The sequence below is a fragment of the Bos indicus genome, chromosome 13, assembly GCF_029378745.1.
Source record: "Bos indicus isolate NIAB-ARS_2022 breed Sahiwal x Tharparkar chromosome 13, NIAB-ARS_B.indTharparkar_mat_pri_1.0, whole genome shotgun sequence".
NCBI classification, from domain to species: Eukaryota; Metazoa; Chordata; class Mammalia; order Artiodactyla; family Bovidae; genus Bos; species Bos indicus.
Window position 1 is genome coordinate 28,710,089 of NC_091772.1, and position 22,727 is coordinate 28,732,815.

A 22,727-nucleotide genomic window follows, 5' to 3' on the forward strand; every position below is an offset into this window, starting at 1 on the left:
GGGAGGGCTGTGTCCCTCTGTGAAACCAACCCAGGGCACCTGGGCTCATCTTCCAAGGAGCTGTCTATTCAGTGCAAGTATGGACAGTCCACCGGGAGGGCTGGGGGGAAGGGTGGCTACAGGGTCCTGTGTTTAGTCACTATGGTTCATTAAGAGATTATATGCAGCCAAATTATGCTTAAGAATACAAAGGCCAGCTGGGCCTGCTTGCTTCCAAGCAGTGTGGGAAGCAGAGAGGGGGCCAACACCTCTCAAGCTAACTTAGTGAAAGAAATAGTATTGCAAGAAAACATTAACTGAGGCCAAGCTAGTGACACCTGCCTCCAAGAAGCAGGCAGGGGCAGAGCTGGCCCTTTGCTCATTTGCCTTCATCTCCCCCACCTGGGCAGTCAGTCTGGATCCTTCTTCTCAGGCTGGGCTGGGCTATCAGGACTGAAACCCCCATGGTCGGCAGGGACTTGGCTTCATGCCACCAGTCTGGAGGGATGGGTGGGAAAGCAGACCCTCTCCCTTTTTAAGAGCTCTGTGTCCCCAGCCAGTGGGCTTAGAAGGGCCACCCAGCTGCAGAAAACTTTCCCCATTTCTCACATTTGTGTGGGAATGTCTGAGAAGGGAAGCTACCAAATGGGAGGGAGTGGAAGATGGGGACTTGATACTGCTGCTCAGTGCTCGTCCCTCCTCACCTCCTGGCCTGCCAGCCAATACCCCGTATCAGGTTTTTGCCACCCCTATACACACACACACACTCTTTGAGAAAATAGCATCTCTTGTGAGAGGAGCATGAACTTGTGGGGAGGGCATCCTCATCTTTGTAGCCAGAAAAACTTGGGTGCAAATACCAGAGCTCTGTCATTTATCAGCTGGGTAACACTGAACATCTTATATCCCTCCCTGAGTTTTAATAACCTTATCTCCAAAAGGTGCCACAAACACCCATTTTTATCAGGTTGTCAGGAAAACTGAATTAGATCCTGCTTACAGTGCACCTCTCCCATTGCCTGGCACCTAGAAGACGATGCCAGATGAAGGTGGATTCCTCCCCTTACACATGGTACAGAAATGACAAGAGCTGACGTCCCTTTCCCACCATTCCCCACGAATTTCTCATGCTACAAAGAAACAGAAGAGGAGCTTCTGGTCCCACCTGGTAGACAGCCCTGGAGATGCACCATGGTTTCAGCATCAGTTGCAGGACCCGCACGTTTCTGCCTTGGCATGTCCTCAGAGCCCGGCAAGTCAGGCCCCACACCGGCCGGTCCCAGGCATTCAGCAGGTTCTCAGAGCCCAGCAGCCCCGCAGCCATGCCAGCCAAGGCCCCGCCTCTGCCCTTCTGGTCCCAGGCCCCATATGCAGGGCTGTGTTCTTTTCCTGACGCCAAGTTCAAATGTCACTGAGATGTCATCAGACCAGGAAAAATGCAGTCCAAATAACTCTGCCTCCACTGGGGCCTCTGTCCTAGCCCCCACCCTGCCTCCCCAGCACCCTCACTAGTCTTCAGAGACTGTTTCTGCACAAGGACGAGCTAACAGCTCCTAAATGAGAATGTTTTCTCCCTGCCTCCAGAAAGTCTCCCAGGACAAGGTAAAAATAAGCCTCCCCTGCAGATAATAGCACTCGCTGGACCTCAGAGGACACCCGGCTGACTTTCCAGGCAGATCAGAACAGAATTTTAGAAAGAACGTGGACCCGGATCGTCACTGTGTGCTCATGGTTCCGGAATTCCATCGAGGGTGAGAAGCAAAGGGGATGGATTTTCAGCCTCCCGCCAACATTCCCAAGGCATTCCGTTCAGACTCTTAACTCTTTAAAACTTCCAGAACCAGAGTTTCTGCATGACAAAGCCAAAAGGACAGTTTTGTTTTTTTTTTTTTCCCCAAATCAACACTGGAAAAACTGCTATATCTGTTGACAAGTTGTAAAAATCCAGGCATTTACTTTGGAAATGTCCCAAGTTTAGGTTAGGAAGAGAAGGGCAGGAAGAAAGCTTATCTGCTAGATGTAATATCCACATCTGAGATTTTAGAGGAGAGGGGATAAAGGGGGATAAAGGTGGCCTATCTGCTTTTCCCCATGATGGGTCATTTTCTATAAATGCTCTTGTGACTTTATCATGTATTAAATAAATCCTGTGGCAACCTTAACTCAAGGAAGGGCATCCAGTTAAACAAGATAAAGCTCTTTGAGATGTCAATCAAGTTATTTTGAGTTTTGATTTTTGTGATTATTATTATTGGTTATTACTTTGATTATTTTAAACCATGTTTCAGAAGGGCATCTGCATCTAGTTCAATAGTGTACTGACCAAAAGACAAGATTTCAAAGTGAGAAGGGGACGGAGGATTAGCTCATAACACAACCTGTACGTTTAAGGGAACAGCATGTTTAGTCTTAACATCAGTTTGAGTGTTTGGTAGTCACTGAGGCATATTTGCCTTCTGCACATCCTTTATACTGATTGATTATCTTGTCTCTTCAACTGGAACCTTTACTATCATCAGAAAAGTAGTAGAACATAACCCGCGGAACTCATAACTCACTACCTCCTGGAGTGTCCTGATGCGAGACATAACTGAGTTTGAATTCGGCCCTACCACTTACTGTGTGACCTCAGACACATTGACTTCTCTCGTTTATTGTGTTGGCCAAAAAATTCACTCAGGTTTTCTCATAACATGTTATGGAAAATATCTAAACGAGCTTTTTGGCCAACCCCAGTAGTTCTTTATCTCTCAGATGGAAAGCATACCAACCTCACAGGGCTGTTGTGAGGATTAAGTCAGGGGATATACTTAAAGTAGATAATGCAGGGTGTGGCATGTACCTGATTTTCATTTTTTGGGAGTGTTTCCCATGATCAAGTAATTCTAGGATACTATCCACCACTGATAGTATAAAACTCTTGAGATCATTTCCAGATCTGTGTTTCTCTGAATCACCTTTTTGGAATCCCTTTTGCTATGGATCCATGCACTTATTCATTTAATGAATATGTGAAGATCACTTTCACCAACAATCTTCTTGGATGATTTTTATCATTTTCCTGTGGGTCATGGCTCCAGGGAAAAACTGCAGGATTTTATTCCTGTATATTATTCCTTTATTTTCACACACTCCAAAATAAAAGGTGGTGGTGGGTTTATGAAGGAATCCTGTCTTTCTACAAAGACATCAGCAGAGATAATTTCACTTTCAAGTAAAAGAAAGAAAGAAAGAAGGAACAAAGGAAGGAAGAAAGAAAAAAAGAGAAAGAAAGAAGCTAAATTAATTTTTAAAAAGTAGTATATGGAAAGTGACTGCTCCATTACCATTAGCTAACTGCTTTGGTATTTTTAAGAAGAAACAAAGGCAAGCGATATCATAGTTAGCTGTTGTCTATGTCCCCAAGCTCATACATCTCCATGGGGATTTTGGCCGTGAACCAGGCTCTTATCCAGAGCATGTAATTATGGAAAGGACAGGGACCAGTTTAAAGGTTCTGTTTTACACTATTGTTAAGTAATGTGATTAAAACATTTCTTTATAGTTAAATATATATTTAGCTTATAGTCTGGGAATCTTTGAAGTCTAAAGTTGCCCTAATAAGCTTTTTAAAAACATGCCTGAATATAAACATATTAATTCTTGAGAACAGCAGGACTTAATCACACTGCCCTGAAGTCTTTGGTGCACACAGGGACAGGGCCGTCCTCTGCAGGGACTGGCTCAAGGGCCTGCAGCTTGAGCCTAGTCATGCCAGCGGATGACTTTGAGCCTGGGGAGGCACAGTGGCAGAGACAGGTCATGCCCTAGTGCTGGTGGAGGATGCTACCTGGTTTCACTGGCCCCGTCTTTTCAATCATATCTGATTCTGTCCTAGACTTTCAGTCATTAATTCAGACTTTCACAGGGCAGGTTCCCTGATGGCATCTGAGGATGTGCATGCAAACGCCACTAGCATCAACCATGATGCCCTGTGTCTTTAAAGGGATTTATGATGCTCAAGCCTTTGACTGTGTGGATCACAATAAACTGTGGAAAATTCTGAAAGAGATGGGAATACCAGACCACCTGACCTGCCTCTTGAGAAACCTATATGCAGGTCAGGAAGCAACAGTTAGAACTGGACATGAAACAACAGACTGGTTCCAAATAGGAAAAGGAGTACATCAAGGCTGTATATTGTCACCCTGCTTATTTAACTTCTGTGCAGAGTACATCACGAGAAACGCTGGGCTGGAAGAAACACAAACTGGAATCAAGATTTCCGGGAGAAATATCAATAACCTCAGATATGCAGATGACACCACCCTTATGGCAGAAAGTGAAGAGGAACTAAAAAGCCTCTTGATGAAAGTGAAAGTGGAGAGTGAAAAGTTGGCTTAAAGCTCAACATTCAGAAAACGAAGATCATGGCATCTGGTCCCATCACTTCATGGGAAATAGATGGGGAAACGGTGGAAACAGTGTCAGACTTTATTTTTTTGGGCTCCAAAATGACTGCAGATGGTGACTGCAGCCATGAAATTAAAAGACACTTACTCCTTGGAAGAAAAGGAGTTATGACCAACCTAGATAGCATGTTGAAAAGCAGAGACATTACTTTGCCAACAAAGGTTCGTCTAGTCAAGGCTATGGTTTTTCCAGTGGTCATGTATGGATGTGAGAGTTGGACTGTGAAGAAAGCTGAGTACCGAAGAATTGATGCTTTTGAACTGTGGTGTTGGAGAAGACTCTTGAGAGTCCCTTGGACTGCAAGGAGATCCAACCAGTCCATTCTGAAGGAGATCAGCCCTGGGATTTCTTTGGAAGGAATGATGCTAAAGCTGAAACTCCAGTACTTTGGCCACCTCATGCGAAGAATTGACTCATTGGAAAAGACTCTGATGCTGGGAGGGATTGGGGGCAGGAGGAGAAGGGGATGACAGAGGATAAGATGGCTGGATGGCATCACTGACTCAATGGATGTGAGTGAACTCCAGTGGTTGGTGACGGACAGGGAGGCCTGGTGTGCTGCGATTCATGGGGTCGCAAAGAGTTGGACACGACTGATCGACTGAAGGGAACTGATAATGCTCAGAGCAGTTAGATATAAATGTGTGTGTCTTTGTGTGTGTGTGTGTCTGTGTGTTTGTGTGTCTTTGTACCCTCATATTACAAAGGAGGAAATCAGAATGACCTGTCCAGGCCACATGGATATTGTGCAGATGTTGGGACATGACCCCAGGGTTCACCAAGCCAGCAAATGACCTGGATTTGTCTTACTACTCCGAACTCCATTTAATCACTTTCTTTATACTTTCTTTGAAAATGATAGAAAACTAGTTTGCTAGGTGGTTTATCCCTTAGACATTTGATCACCAAGCCTCAGGAATAGTGAAGTGGTGAACTGCTGGGTGTTGAAATGGAGAGTGGCATCATGAGATGCTGGGAAGACATAGTTAAGATCCATCCTGCATCACCCCTCCTTTCATGAACTTCTTTGCTAGCGTTTGGGGGTAAAGAGTCCAAGTCTTGAGTTAGTTGGCAGAATTGGATCAGTTGCTGTGTGTTTGCCTGCTGTCTGCCCTGGGGGAACATCACTGATAAAACTGGTGTCTTAGTCCTATGGTTCCACCTTTAGGAAGGGAACAGATTCCAGGGGGAGGCAAGCCTGGTGAAGCCAGGAGTTTCTGCATAGAGCAAAGGCAGAAAGAGGTGGGCAGGACCTCCCAGGGAGTGTGGGGCCCAGAGCAGGGCTCTGCCTGGATCCCCTCCCCCATCTGCTCCACCCTTGCTCCAGTTCTTTCCCTCTCCATGCCTTTGGGTATTCCATCTCTGCTCCTAGAGTCTCCTCACTATTTTTGTAAAGACAGAGGGATTTTTTTTTAAAGCAATAATTGCCTTTGCCTGACTCAAGGGATGTTTTCAGACATAATTACTACTTTGAAAAAGAATTTGGAAAAACTCAAGTTGGAAGTAATGCCTAGTGTCATTATGACCAAAATTTGCAAGTAGACAGAGACACAGGAAATGGCACACAGGGAGGGAGTCTATTTATAGCAACCAAAGAAATGTGTTCGGAAATGCAATCTAATTAACCCATCTTAATTATTCACTGATTATTTAGTGACATCTATTTTAGGAAATGTCAGCCAGAAGATTGACTGGCTATACTCTATGTTAGGTTAAATTCAGCTCCCGGGAGGCATAAATAGCCGTGTTTAGAAGATTCTCTTAGATGAGTTATGTTATGCTTTGCTGGTAGAACCAGAGGGGAAAGGTCAGTTTCTCCAGCATCAAGGCCCAGTCTGGTTGAGATCCAATGCCATGACATTTCAGCCAGAATTAACACCTTATTAAAGCCACATCTGCTTTCTTGGAGGAACTAAAGAGGATCAATGGGCAACTTATTCCAAAGTGAGCCTGAGAAGATGGGAGCAAACAAAGGCATCCACAAGAGTGAGGCAAAAAGCAGGGATGTGTTCAGAAACCCCATGAACCATATCTTCAGGTTTTGTAGAGAGCAGATTTCTATGGGGTTTTGTGTACAGTTAATGTTTCTGTGTCACAGACTTTATCAGCCCTTAGCACTAATTCTTATTTTTATTCTATATTCCCCACACTCCCTCCCACCCCGGTTTCCAACATAGGATCAAACAGGCTGAAATCTATTGCACATTTAGTTCTTTCCACCAATTGAATGCTTTTGTTTTTAAATCTTTATGTGTAACCAAAATGCAAGTCTGGGCAGAACTGGAAGCTTCATTCTTTACATGAAATTGGCCCATCATTCTCTGTCTTTTGGACTCTGTGGGAGAGGGCGAGGGTGGGATGATTTGGGAGAATGGCATTGAAACTTGTAAATTACATGTGGAACGAATCGCCAGTCCAGGTTCGATGCATGATACAGTATGCTCGGGGCTGGTGCACTGGGATGACCTAGAGGGATGGTATGGGGAGGGAGGTCAGAGCAGGGTTCAGGATGGGGAACACGTGTACACCCTTAGTGGATTCATGTTGATGTATGGCAAAACCCATACAATATTGTAAAGTAATTAGCCTCCGATTAAAATAAATAAATTTATATTAAAAAATAAATAAATTACAAGTTAAAAAAATAAATATCAGAGAAATTGTGGATTCAGTGCAGACCACCACAATAAAGTGAATATCACAATAGAGAGAATCACACAAAATTTTTGGTTTTCCAGTGCATATAAGAGCTATGTTTACACTATCAGAGATCAGATCAGTCGCTCAGTTGTGTCCGACTCTTTTCGACCCCATTAACTGCAGCACGCCAGGCCTCCTTGTCCATCACCAGCTCCCAGAGTTCACTGAGACTCACATCCATCGAGTCAGTGATGCCATCCAGCCATCTCATCCTCTGTTGTCCCCTTCTCCTCTTGTCCCCAATCCCTCCCAGCATCAGAGTCTTTTCCAATGAGTCAACTCTTCGCATGAGGTGTCCAAAGTACTGGAGTTTCAGCTTTAGCATCAGTCCTTCCAAAGAAATCCCAGGGCTGATCTCCTTCAGAATGGACTGGTTGGATCTCCTTGCAGTCCAAGGGACTCTCAAGAGTCTTTTCCAACACCACAGTTCAAAAGCATCAATTCTTCGGCGCTCAGCCTTCTTCACAGTCCACCTCTCACATCCATACATGACCACAGGAAAAACCATAGCCTTGACTAGACGGACCTTTGTTGGCAAAGTAATGTCTCTGCTTTTGAATATGCTATCTAGGTTGGTCATAAGTGTGTAATAGCATTATGTTTAGAAAACAATATATATATTTTAATAGAAAGAATATTTTATTGTTAAAAATGCTGCTGCTGCTGCTAAGTCGCTTCAGTAGTATCTGACTCTGTGTGACCCCATAGATGGCAACCCACCAGGCTCCCCCATCCCTGGGATTCTCCAGGCAAGAACACTGGAGTGGGTTGCCATTTCCCTCTCCCATGCATGAAAGTGAAAAGTGAAAGTGAAGTCGCTCAGTAGTGTCCAACTCTTAGCGACCCCATGAACTGCAGCCTACCAGGCTCCTCCATCCATGGGATTTTCAAGGCAAGAGTACTGGAGTGGGGTGCCATTGCCTTCTCCGCTAAAAATGCTAACCATCATTTGAGCTCCAGCAAGAGTTGTAATCTTTCTGCAAGAGTGACATCTAATATCACTGATCACAGATCACCATAACAAATATAGCAAAAACGAAAACGTTTGAATTATTCCAAGAATTACTGAAATGTGACCAGAGACACAAAATAAGTAAATGTCTGAAAAGTGGTGGTGATAGACTTGCCTGACACTGGGTTGCCACAGAACTCCAATTTGTAATAACCAAAATATCCGCAAAGCACAATACGTGCAACACAATGTGAAGTGCAACAAAATGTGTTATGACCACAGCTTTTTCTTGGGCGGGAGCAGGGTGATCAGCGGCAGGGTTCTGACGCGAACTGAAGTCGGACAGCCTGGGGGGTGAGCCCGCCCGGAGCCTGGAGGTGTGTCTGGCTCGCCTCCAGGGTCACAGGGTGGGGTACTGGCCACCGACTGGACTGGATGACCGCTGGCTTGTGTTCGGTGCCAGCTGCGTGGGCTCCAGCTTTGTGCGTTTTCCTTGGAATGCTCGGAAACTCGGCAAAGACTAAGGAGATCCCCTCGGAATTTGCCGGGCGTGCTGGCACCGGGTAAAGTACTCGCGCGCTGGCCTCGACTCCAACCCCCTTCAGCCAGAAGATGGCAACCTGCAGTGTTCCGCTAAAGATACCCCTCGTGCAAGGTAAGGAGCAGTGGCTGCGCTTTGCTGGAGCAGCCGTGAAGAGATACCCCACGTCCAAGGTAAGAGAAACCCAAGTAAGACGGTAGGTGTTGCAAGAGGGCATCAGAGGGCAGACACGCTGAAACCATACTCACAGCTTTTTCTTAACTAGCAGTTTTAAAAAGAAATTAAAAAATTTTAAGAGCGATTCTTCATTTTAATGGAAATTATGACTGAATTTCATCAAGTGGTATGATGTGTCCTTTTGGATTTGAGTAAATATTACATTTAACTGGATTATGTGTATCACTATTTTGAGACAAAATTATGTATGGTATGGCCCAATAAGCATATGCTTGTTAAGTGCACATTGATATAATAAATTTTTTTCACCTTTAAAAAAATAAAAGAACCCTTGATTGAGATATATTTTCCATACTATACACTTCACTCATCTACAGTATACAGTTCAGTGGATTTTAGTATGTTCACTGGGTTCTATAACCATCACCACGATCTAATTTGAGAACATTTTCATCACCCCAAAATGAAACCACATACCCATCAGCTGGTACCACCACTTCCCATCTTTTCCCATCTTCTTCCCCCAGCCACCTGCAACCACTAATTTGCTTTCGGTCTCTATAGGTTTGCCTGTTCTGGACATTATATGTAAGTATGATCTCTGTGCCTGGCTTCTTTGACTGAGCGAGTTTTCAAGGTTCATTCCTGTTGTAGCTGGTATCAGCACTTCACTTCTTTCTCTTACTGAATAAAATTCCATTGTGTAGAGATAACACATTTTGTTAATCCATTTATCCACTGGTGGGCAATTGGGTTGTTTATACTTTGGGGCTATTATAAATAATGTTATGGACATTCATGTACAGGATTTTGTGTGGATGTACATTTTGCAAAAAAGCAAATTTGCTGTCTGAGGAGGCCTTACAAATACCTGTGAAAAGAAGGGAAGTGAAAAGCAAAGGAGCAAAGGAAAGATATACCTATTTGAATGCAGAGTTCCAAAGAATAGCAAGGAGAGATAAGAAAGCCTTCCTCAGCAATCAATGGAAAGAAATAAGGGAAAACAATAGAATGGGAAAGAATAGAGATCTCTCCAAGAAAATGAGAGATACCAAGGGAACATTTCATGCAAAGATGGGCTCAATAATGGACAGAAATGGTATGGACCTAATAGAAGCAGAAGATATTAAGAAGAGGTGGCAAGAATACACAGAAGAATTGTACAAAAAACATCTTCACGACCCAGATAATCACAATGGTGCGATCACTCACCTAGAGCCAGACATCCTGGAATGTGAAGTCAAGTGGGCCTTAGAAAGCATCACTACGAACAAAGCTAGTGGAGGTGATGGAATTCCAGTTGAGCTATTCCAAATCCTGAAAGATGATGCTGTGAAAGTGCTGCACTCAATAGGCCAGCAAATTTGGAAAACTCAGCAGTGGCCACAGGACTGGAAAAGGTCAGTTTTCATTCCAATCCCAAAGAAAGGCAATGTCAAAGAATGCTCAAGCTACTGCACAATTACACTCTTCTCACACGCTAGTAAAGTGATGCTCAAAATTCTCCAAGCCAGGAGAATTCTCCAGCAATATGTGAACCATGAACTTCCAGATGGTCAAGCTGGTTTTAGAAAAGGCAGAGGAACCAGAGATCAAATTGCCAACATCCGCTGGATCATCAAAAAAGGAAGAGAGTTCCAGAAAAACATCTATTTCTGCTTTATTGACTATGCCAAAGTCTTTGACTATGTGCATCACAATAAACTGTGGAAATTCTGAAAGAGATGGGAATATCAGACCACCTGACCTGCCTCTTGAGAAATCTGTATGCAGGTCAGGAAGCAACAGTTAGAACTGGACATGGAACAACAGACTGGTTGCAAATAGGAAAAGGAGTACGTCAAGGCTGTATATTGTCACCCTGCTTATTTAACTTATACGCAGAGTACATCATGAGAAACGCTGGGCTAGAAGAAGCATAAGCTGGAATCAAGATTGCCGGGAGAAATATCAATAACCTCAGATATGCAGATGACACCACCCTTATGGCAGAAAGTGAAGAGGAACTAAAGAGCCTTTTGATGAAAGTGAAAGAGGAGAGTGAAAAAGTTGGCTTAGAGCTCAACATTCAGAAAACGAAGATCATGGCATCTGGTCCCATCACTTCATGGGAAATAGATGGGGAAACAGTGGCTGACTTTATTTTTGGGGGCTCCAAAATCACTGCAGATGGTGACTGCAGCCATGGAATTAAAAGATGCTTACTCCTTGAAAGGAAAGTTATGACCAACCTAGACAGCATATTAAAAAGCAGAGACATTACTTTGCCAACAAAGGTCTGTCTAGTCAAGGCTATGGTTTTTCCAGTGGTCATGTATGAATGTGAGAGTTGGACTATAAAGAAAGCTGAGCACCAAAGAATTTATGCTTTTGAACTGTAGTGTTGGAGAAGACTCTTGAGAGTCCCTTGGACTGCAAGGAGATCCAACCAGTCCATCCTAAAGGAGATCAGTCCTTGGTGTTCATTGAAAGGACTGATGTTGAAGCAGAAACTCCAATATTTTGGCCACCTCATGCGAAGAGCTGACTCATTTGAAAAGACCCTGATGCTGGGAAAGATTGAAGGCAGGAGGAGAAGGGGACGACAGAGGATGAGATGGTTGGATGGCATCACCGACTTGATGGACATGGGATTAGGTGGACTCCAGGAGTTGGTGATGGACAGGGAGGCCTGGCGTGCTGCGGTCATGGGGTCACACAGAGTCGGACATGACTGAGTGAGTGAACTGAACTGAACTGAACATTTTGCATGTCTCTTAGGCAGCTACCTAGGAGTGCCATTGCCATGTTATCTCCATTTTTAACCTCTTAAGGAATTGACAAGCTGTGTTGCATAGCTGCCGCACCATTGTACATTCCCATCAGCAGTGTGTGAGGGTTTTTCATTTCTCCACATCCTTGCCAACCTTGTGGACATCTGTCCTTTTGATTATAGGTGTTCTGGTGGGTCAAGCATCGTGCTTTCCTGGTCGGGTTCTATGACACAGCCTTTGGATAGGGTGGGGCACAAGGGCCAGAAGGCAGTGCCCATCTTTCAAGGGCTGGCCTGCCATCTTTCCTGACTGAGCCCCAAGCATATGAATGGGCTTTGGGGACACAGAGGCAAAAGTCTCAGAAGAGCCCAGAACTTCCCCTCCTCCTCCTTCTCCTTCTGCTCCTGACACGCTCATGCCTACCATTTGGGGCAAATGTCCAAACACTTTTGGAAGTTCCCATTTGTCACTTTATAATCCCAGTGCCAATTCTTTGGGAAAAGGATATTTAGAAATAGCCCTTGTCTGATGAAGTGAGTGGGCAACATGCAAAACCCAAACCCAAACAATTTTTTGAAATTCTGAGGCGTTTCAGAACTGCTCACTAACACACTGAATTCCGTATTTGGGTCTGGAAAATGTCCCAGCTCTGACAGAGTCATCAGTGCGTCATTATTCTTCAACCTGGGAAAAAAATGCTAAGGAGTGCATTCTGATCATTTAGGAGTAGGAAAACCATTTAAAAAAAAATGCTTGGCTGTGTTCATGAAAATATTTTGGGTCCCTGGGAAAGTAGCAGAGAGGCAGGACTGCCCTCTGGTTTAAGGGCTCCAGAGCTGCACGCCAAGAGCTATATTTAGAAATATTTCCTCTAAGCACTAAAAACCATTATACAAGGGATCCTAGGGCCCTAAAAGTGATGTCATCCTATCAATTACTCTGGTTACTAAAGTTAGTTCTCAGATACATGCCAGGCCCCTATAGAAATAAAATCAGGGCTGCCTGAACCAATCAGTCCAGACCCTGAAGAGATATTAAACGTCCCACCTCCTCCCTTTCTTAATCTCTCTTATTTGGTTTCCATGGAACTCAGTGGCCAAGGATGTTTTTTGAGCATATATTTTGCAAGCCTGTTTTATATGATCCACAGCCTTAATGTGAAAAAATAAATGCATTGTTTTGTTTAGAGGTTGTAAGCAGTTGGAAGGGTCTGGGGCCCGTTGTGAGTGGAGTTATAAAGCTGGGGGGTGTCTGCTAGCCACTTGAGCACTATCTCCTCTTCCTTCTCGTGGAGGGGATTAAGATGAGTTACTACTCAGAGGAGAGCTCCGAGAGATAACTTTCCCTCCAAGGGGGAACCAAGAAGACGTTAGAAAATCTGTGTCTAGAAGCTGTGAAGAGGTTTGAGGGAAACTCAGTGAGGAGGACGTTAATGTTTCTCCCTCTAATGGAAGGCAAGTAGAATTGATAAGAGGTAAATTAGGATAGCTTAAATTCCTTTGAACCCTTGCCCCGCCTGTGGACTTGACATTCTTTATACTATTGTGTTGTTCATAATATATTAGGTTTTAAAAACTTGTTACTCATTTCTAGTGAGGTTTGGTTCCTCTTTAAAATTTCTTCTAATTTAGCAAATCCACTTAAAAAAAAGCCTCAGCGTCTTGAGCTTAACAGAATTGTTGGAAATGGCAGAGAAAGAATAAAAGAAATGGCAAAAATGAATGAAAATGTGTCTCTTACATAAAAGCATAGGCTTGTGGCTCTTCCTGCTGCTCTTGGGTGACATGCCTTCATAAAATCTTCATAAGCTACTCCACCCTGGAGTAGCTTAAGCTCTATAACAGGAGCTTCTGTGGTTCTTCTTGCTCTGGTTTCTCAAAGAGTAGGTGTACAGGGTTAGCCCTGCATCCCTTTTCTTATTGAGCAGTGAAGACATGACGCACTATGACAGTGATGATGCTGGAGGCTTGATGAACGCGGATGGAAGGGCCTTGCTAAGGGAAGTGGGGTCAATGCCGCTTTTGTGGATCAGATGCCATTTTGGTGAGATAATGACTTTGGGAAGCTGTTCTCTAGGCTACGTTTCCCCCTTGCTTTCTTGAAATGCTTTTCCCAAGGGGAAAAGAAAGCAGAGAAATAAAGGATGTCTGCCATCAGAAGAACCCAGCTGGGAGACTACCTCCTGACCACCACCCTGGGCTACCCCAGGGCTCTGTATTCTTATCCTTAGTACCACCTAGGCCAGAAGTCCCACGGTTATGCCTGGTTCCAGAGACTGTATTCCTACATGGTTGTGGCAATAAATCTGTCTGTCACATTTATTCTAGTCTGTCACATTTTTTAGAGTTAATAAAAGTCCGCTCATGAACAAGATCCATAGTAAGGACAGAACACATAAAACACATAAAACAAAACCACTGTTCTGACTATGAATTTGCTTATTCGAGATAGCTCATGCAAGTGGAATCACACAGTATTTGTTCTTTTGTGACTGGGCTTATTCCATTCAGCTATTTTCAAGGTCTATATATGTTGTAATCTGTGTTAGAATTTGCTTCCTTTTTAAAGGCTGAATAATACTCTACTGTGGGCTTCTCTGGTGGCTCAGTGGTAGAGAAATGGAAGTGAGTCAGTCATGACTTTTACTTTTTACAGTTTCATTCTTGGACACCTTTTCATGGTAGAGGCTAGTGAATGACCTTTATCCCATACACAGAATGAAAAATCAACACTTAAGGACCTTTTACCCAACGATTCCTTGCCCCCCTCTAGCCCCCCCCCCCAAAATAATTCAATTAATTAAAATAATTATTTTGTTAAAAGGATTTTCTTCCCACCATGAGAACATACTTGTTGACTTGAAAAGCCTGACTCTTAGTAATGTGCCTTTATTTTTAAATTAAAATGGTTTCTTACTGATGGGATATTTCAGGACTTGACTCCCCAAATGCAGGGATGAAGCACCGAAGCTGAGAGCCTGAATCACTTACTCCTTTGTCCCTGTGGTCAAGAGGGCAGAACGTTTCAGAGGTTAAAATCCACGTCAACAAAGAGCATTTAGACTCCTGTTTTAGAAATGAGTGACTCATCTTTGGGTCATTTTCATGTCTTTCTGTCCTCTCTCTCTCTCTCCCCCAACCAGGAGGAAACTGCAGGCAAAATACTCTTCTTTATCTCCACACACAAAGGACACAAATGTTGCTGATCCCGAAACCTGACTTCCTGTTATTAAGGAGGACATCCTACAATTTCATGGAGCAAGATTTCTAAGTAAAGAAGAAAGTTGAATGACTTCAGAGTTTGCTCCCCACCTACAATTAACTAGGTCACAGCTGTAAAGGAAGAGAGGGGAAAAAAAAAAAAACAAACCCAAATCATTTCAAGACAGGGGCCCTCAATATCATCTGTGGCCAAAAAGTAAACACTTGATTTTATTTTTTAAAAGGAAAAGCAATACATTTAACAGAGACAAGTACATTGGAGGATGTAATAGAAAGTGAAAAAAAAAAATCTCATAGGATAGTAGGCTGAGGGCTGGTGTCACAGGCCTAATTATTTTATTTATTATTTGGGCAGAGGGAGATGGAAATGATCTCCTTCATACATATAAACCCTGATCTGCCTTTAATCTGTGTAGAGGACTTCTTAGGATTATGCAAAATCCATACAGATTCCCATTTGGTTATGCAAGGGTTAAAGACTTTTTAGGACACAGAACTGTTTCATGTCTGTTGGACTTCCAAATTTGGCAAATGTAAAATTCTCACAGTGGACTCTTTGACTGTGATAGGACATCAAGGTGGAACAGACTATTTCAGAGTGGATTAGATATTTAAGAATTTACACTCTCCAAGGAAGGAATGCTTCTCAGAAATGAAACATCTCAATGTGCTGTGTCCTTTTCTTCCTCTCTTATGACCCCCTGGCATCATGGGGCTTTGTTTGCTCACTGAGTGGGAAAGATTTATGTGAATAACACTAACCCATCGACCAAAAATAATTTCTTTCTTTCCTGCATCTCAATATAAGCAAATCTATCCCTAGAAGCCTGGCTAAAATGTGGTTCCTCATTCCTAAATATGGGTATCACACACACACACACTCCCACTGAAGGATGTGCTATGGAGTGGGAAACTATGAGAGTCCCAGGTGAGATGTCTGTACAAAACTGAGGGCTTCCCTGATGACACAGTTGGATTTCTTACTTGTTATATTTCAAAGCAATGTTTCACTTAGAAAATGACTCTGGAGGGGATCTTCCTGACCCAGAGACTGAACCGTGTCTCCTACATTGCAGGCGGATTCTTTACCACTAAGCCAACTGGGAAGCCCTGGGATGTCCTGAGTGCGACTGAATAACAGAAAAGAGCAGAAAGAAAACCAGGGAAGGTTCAGCCTGACACTGTGGTCTAAAGTCTGATGTCTAGTTCTATCACACTCACTTCTGCTGTTCTGTTAAAAAGAACCTGAAAAGAACCAAGAGACACATCCAGAGTCTACCTTGATCAGCAAGGGGAATAAAAGAAGGTCAGCGTCATCTGCCTAATAGCTCTTAAACACCAGATGGCAATTTCCAATTAGAGTTTGGTACATACAGAGCATGACCTGGCAGATGGTTTTCACCTGACAGAGAGGTAGAGCGCGTTCTCCTGGCAAAAGGCCCACAGGAACATTTCATCACAGCACAGTGACTTGGGGATGCCTCACTCTTTCTTATATATATATTTAAAAAACTCCCATGACCTTCACGTGCAACAACAGCATGAAATCTCACTCTGAAGACTCATCAGCCCCCAGTCTAAAGAAAAGAGATCAAGCCCTGAGCCTTTAGAGTGGGAGCACTGACTCTAAGACCCTAGACTACCAGAGAACTAACCCTAGGAGGTATCAAATAGTGAGAACTCACTTAAAGGAAACCACTTGAATACAAGACCTGGCACCACCCAACCACCAGTAGCACTCGGTGCAGGATGCCTCATCTAAACAACAAACAAAACAAAAATACAAACCCAATCCTCAGCAGACAGGATTACCACCTCACTCAGCCTTGCCCATCAGAGGAAAAACAAACAAAAACTCAGCACAAATCTCACTCTATATGAAGCTTACACAAACCACTGGACCAATCTTAGGAGGGCAGATATGAAAAGGAAGAAGGAACTCAACCTTGAAGCCTGGAAAAAGGAGACCTCAAACACAGTAAGTTAAAAAAAAATAATGAAAAGGCAGAGCAATACTACACAAATGAAGGAACAAACTAGAAACACAGAAGTCCAAATAAATGAAAAGGAAATAGACAAACTACCTGAAACAGAATTCAGAATAATGATAGTAAAGATGATCAAAAACCTTGATAACAAAATGGAGAAAATGCAAGAATCAATCAAAAAAGACCTAGAAGAATTAAAGAATAAACATGCAGAGACAAACAATACTATTACTGAAATTAAAAACAGTCTAGAAGGAATCCTTAGCAGAATACCTGAAACAGAAGAACGAATCAGTGAGCTGGAAGATAAAATGGAGGAAATACCTTCTGAAGAGCAGAATAAAGTAAAATGAATGAAAAGAACTGAGGATAGTCTCAGAGACCTCTGGAACAATATCAAATGAACCAACATTAGAATTATAGAGGTCCCAGAAGTAGAAGAGAAAAAGAAAGGGTATGAGAAAATCTTTGAAGACATTATACTTGAAAATTTTCCCAACATGGAAAAGGAAATAGTTAATCAAGTTCAAGAAGCACAGAGTCCCATACAGGATAAACCCAAGGAGAAACACACCAAGACACATATTAATCAAACTAACAAAGACTAAACACAAAGAAAGAATATTAAAAGCAGCAAGGGAGAAGCAATAAGTAACATACAAGGGAAACCCCATACACTTAACAGCTGATCTTTCAGCAGAAACTCTGCAGGCCAGAAGGGAATAGCAGGATATATTTAAAGTACTGAATGAGAAAAGTCAACAACCAAGATTACTATACCCGGCAAGAATCTCATTCAAAATTGAGGGAGAAATAAAAAGCTTTTCAGACAAGCAAAAGTTAAGAGAATTCAGTACTACCAAATCACCTTTACAACAAATGTTAAAGGGACTTATATAGTCAAGAAATACAAGAGAAGGAAAAAGATCTACAAAATTGACCCCAAACAATTAAGAAAAAGGCAACAGGAACATATATATCAATAATTACCTTAAATGTAAATGGACTAAATGCTCCAACCAAAAGACACAGACTGGCTGAATGGATGCAAAAACAAGACCCATATGTATGCTGTCTACAAGAAACCCACTTCAGACCTCAAGACACATATAGACTGAAAGTAAGTGGATGGGAAAATATATTCCACGCAAATGGGAAGCAAAGGAAAGCTGGAGTAGCAATCCTCACATCAGACAAAGTAGACCTTAAAATAAAGCAGATTACATGAGATAAGGAAGGACACTACATAATAATCAAGGGATCAAACCAAGAGGAAAACATAACAATTGTAAATATCTATGTACCCAAAATAGGAGCACCTCAATACATAAGACAAACACTAACAGACATAAAAGGAGAACTGACAGTAACACAATAATAGTAGGCGACTTTAACACCCCACTCACACCAATGGACAGATCATCAAAGCAGAAAGTTAATAAAGAGACACAAGTCTTAAATGATACATTAGATGAGATGGATCTCATTGATATCTTCAGGCCATTCCATCCAAATGCAGAAGAATACACCTTCTTCTCAAGTGCACATGGAACATTCTCCTGGATAGACCATATCTTGGGTCACAAATCAAACCTCAGTAAATTTAAGAAAATTGAAATTGTAACAAGCATCTTCTCTGACCACAACGCTATGAGACTAGATATCAGTGACAAGAAAAAACTCTAAGAAACACAAACACATGGAGATTAAACAACACGTTTCTAAAAAATCAACAGGTTACTGAAGAAATCAAAAGGGAAATAAAAAAATTTCTAGAAATAAATGACAATGAAAACACAACTCAAAACCTATGGGATGCAGCAAAAGCAGTCCTAAGAGGAAAGTTTATAGCAAGACAATCCTACCTCAAGAAATAAGAAAAACATCGAACAGACAACCTAACTTTACACCTAAAACAACTGGAAAAAGAACAAAAAAAAAATCTCCAAAATTAATAGAAGGAAAGAAATCATAAAGATCCGAGCAGAAATAAATGAAAAAGGAATGAAAGAAACAATACTAAAGATTAATAAAACTAAAAGCTGGTTCTTTGAGAAGATAAACAAAATTGACAAATCTTTAGCCAGACTCATTAAGAAGAAAAGAGAGAAGAATCAAATCAACAAAATTAGAAACGAAAAAGGAGAGTTTACAATAGAGAATGCAGAAATACAAAGGATTATAAGAGACTATTATGAACAGTTCAGTTCAGTTCAGTTCAGTCGCTCAGTCATGTCTGGCTGTTTGCGACCCCATGAACTGCAGCACACCAGGCCTCCCTATCCATCACCAACTGCCAGAGTCTACCCAAACCCATGTCCATTGAGTCGGTGATGCCATCCAACTATCTCATCTTCTGTTGTCCCCTTCTCCTCCTGCCCTCAGTCTTTCCCAGCATCAGGGTCTTTTCCAATGAGTCAGCTCTTCACATCAGGTGGCCAAAGTATGAACAACTATATGGCAATAAAATGGATAACCTGGAAGAAATGGACAGATTCTTAGAAAAGTTCAGTAAAGTAGGAAGAAATAGAAATGATGAACAACCTAATTACAAACACTGAAATTTAAGCTGTGATCAAAAATCTCTCAAAAATCAAAAGCCCAGGACCATATAGCTTCACAGGAGAATTCTATCAAACATTTAGAGAAGATCTAATACCTATCCTTCTAAAACTCTTCCAAAAAATTGCAGAAGAAGGAACACTTCCAAACTCATTCTATGAGGCCACCATCACCCTGATACCAAAACCAGAAAAAGGCAACACAAAAAAAGAAAACTACAGGCCAATATCACTGATGAACATAGATGCAAAAATCCTCAACAAAATTTTAGCAAACAGAATTCAGCAACACATCAAAAAGCTCATATGCCATGATCAAGTTGGGTTTATTCCAGGAATGCAAAGATTCTTCAATACACACAAATCAGTCAATGTTATACACCATATTAACAAACTGAAAGATAAAAACCATATGATAATCTCAATAGATGCAAAAAAAGCATTTGACAAAATTCAGCACCCATTTATGATTACAACTCTTAAAAAAATGGGCATAGAAGCAACCTACTTCAACATAGTAAAGGCCATATATGATAAGCCTACAGCAAACATTATTCTCAACAGTGAAAAACTGAAAACATTCCCCCTAAGATCAGGAATAAGACAAGGGTGTCTACTTTCACCACTATTACTCAATATAGTTCTGGAAGTCCTAGCTACAGCAATCAGAGAAGAAAAAGAAACAAAAAGAATCCAGATCAGAAAAGAAGTAAAGCTCTCACTGTTTGCAGATGACATGATACTGTACATAGAAAACCCTAAAGATAGTATCAGAAAATTAGTAGAGCTAATCAGTGTGTTTAGCAAAGTTGCAGGATACTAAATCAATATACAGAAATCACTTGCATTTCTATATACTAACAATGAAAAATCAGAAAGAGAAATTAAGGAATCAATCCCATTCACCACTGCAACAAAAATAATTAAATATCTAGGAACAAACTTACCTAAGGAGACAAAAGAACTGTACACAGAAAATTATAAGACACTGATGAAAGAAATCAAAGATGACATAAACAGATGGAGAGATATTTCATGTTCCTGGGTAGGAAGAATCAGTATTGTGAAAATGACTATACTACCAAATGCAATCTACAGATTCAATGCAATCCCTATCAAATCACTAATGGCATTTTTCACAGAACTAGAACAAAAAAATTCACAATTCATATGGAAACACAAAAGACGCCAAATAGCAAAATCAGTCTTGAGAAAGAAGAATGGAGCTGGAGGAATCAACCTGCCTGACTTCAGATTATACTACAAAGCTACAGTCATCAAGACAGTATGGTACTGGCACAAAAATAGTAATATAGACCAATGGAATAAGATGGAAAGCCCAGAAATAAACCCATGCACCTATGGGTACCTTATTTTTGACAAAGGAGGCAAGAATATACAATGGGGCAAAGACTGCCTCTTCAATAAATGGTGCTGGGAAAACTGGACAGCTACATGTAAAAGAATGAATTTAGAACACTTCCTAACACCATACACAAAGATAAACTCAAAATGGATTACAGACCTAAATTTAAGACCAGAAACTGTAAAACTCTTAGAGGAAAACACAGGCAGAACACTTGATGACATAAATCAAAGCATCCTCTATGACCCACCTCCTAGACTAATGGAAATAAAAACAAAAGTAAACAAGTGGGACCTGATTAAACTTAAAAGCTTTTGCACAGCAAAGGAAACTATAAGCAAGGTGAAAAGATAACCTTCAGGATGGGAGGAAATAATAGCAAATGAAACAACTGACAGAGGATTAATTTCCAAAATATACAAGCAGCTCATACAACTCAATGCCAGAAAAACAAACAACCCAATCAAAAAGTGGGAAAAAGACCTAAACAGCCATTTCTCCAAAAAAGACATACAGATGGCTAACAAACACATGAAAAGATGCTCAATATTGCTCATTATTAGAGAAATGCAAATCAAAACCACAGTGAGATATCACCCCACACTGGTCAGAATGGCCCTTATCAAAAAGTCTACAAAGAATAAATGCTGGAGAGGGTGTGGAGAAAAGGGAATGCTCTTGCACTGTTGGTGGGAAGTAAATTGATCCAGCCACTATGGAAGACGGTATGGAGATTCCTTTAAAAACTAGAAACAAAACTACCATATGACCCAGCAATTCCACTCCTAGGCATATACCCCGAGGAAACCAAAATGGAAAAAGACTCATGTTCATGGTTCATCATAGCACTATTTACAATAGCTAGAACATGGAAGCAACTTAGATGTCCATCAACAGATGAATGGACAAGACGTTGTGGTACATATACACAATGGAATATTACTCAGCCATAAAAAAGAACACATTTGAGTCAGTTTTGATGAGGTGGATGAACCTAGAACCTATTATACAGAGTGAAGTGAGTCAGAAAGAGAAAGATAAATATCATATTCTAACGCACACATATGGAATCTAGAAAAATGGTACTGAAGAATTTATTTACAATAATTTCTTGCAGTAGTGGAGAAACAGACATAGAGAATAGACTTATGGACATGGGGAGAGGGGAGGAGAGGGTGAGATGTACGGAAAGAGTAACACGGAAACTTACATTTCCATGTGTAAAATAGATAGCCACCAGGAACTGCTGTATGGCTCAGGAAACTCAAACAGGCGCTCTGTATCAACCTAGAGGGGTAGGATGGGGAGGGAGATGGGAGGGAGGTTTAAAAGGGAGGGGATATGTATATACCTGTGGCTGATTCATGCTGAGGTTTGACAGAAAACAACAAAATTCTGTAAAGCAATTATTGTTCAATAAAATAAATAAATAAAAAGATTCTATTCAAGATGATTCTTCTGTTAGGATTATTTTCCAGTGTAACTCCACCATCAATAAATGGCATAAAAGAAAAAAAAAAATGAGTTAGTGACATTCACACTGATCTTGCCGAAACATCTGTATAAAATAGTCATGGTAAAGATTATTGATTGATAGATATAGAGATATATAGATACAGATAGATAGAGGACAGAGAGATAATGTGTGAAACAAAGATAGGGGGGAAAAAATCTGTGTCTGTGTACAGAAGTTAGGACATCCTCCAGGGGATCTTCCCAAACCAGGGATTGAATGCCTATGTTGGCAGGCAGGTTCTTTACCACCAGTGCCACTGGGAAGCCCAGACAGGTTAGTGCACCAGTGTTATTTGGGAGCCTATTAGAAACACAGAGTCCCAGGACCCACCCCAGAACAGCTGAATCAGAATCTGCATTTGACGAGATCCTCAGATGATCCCTTTGTTCACTGATACTGGAGAAGCACTGCTTTGAGCAGCCTAGAACAGCGATCTTTAGTAAATGTTGCTTTCACTTATGGAAATCTTTGCCCAAGTGACACTGAGGGTGGAAACATATATCTTACAAGCACAGCTCCTC

At 41.6% G+C, this 22,727-nt stretch overlaps 1 protein-coding gene across 10 annotated transcripts in view; it reads right to left on the minus strand.

Annotated features, from left to right (window-relative positions):
• FRMD4A (FERM domain containing 4A) overlaps positions 1 to 22,727 on the minus strand; it is a 750,010-nt gene that overhangs the window by 326,142 nt on the left and 401,141 nt on the right. The window contains exon 1 of one of the 10 annotated variants that reach the window (XM_019973074.2): positions 1,145 to 2,914. The exons of 7 other annotated variants lie outside the window; for them this stretch is intronic. In XM_019973074.2, coding sequence (XP_019828633.2) covers positions 1,145 to 1,303 — 159 coding nt within the window. In that variant the 5' untranslated portion in view covers positions 1,304 to 2,914. Of the gene's footprint in view, positions 1 to 1,144; positions 2,915 to 22,727 lie in introns of those variants that run through there. 2 more of the 10 variants (XM_019973073.2, XM_019973077.2) reach the window with 2 other exon arrangements.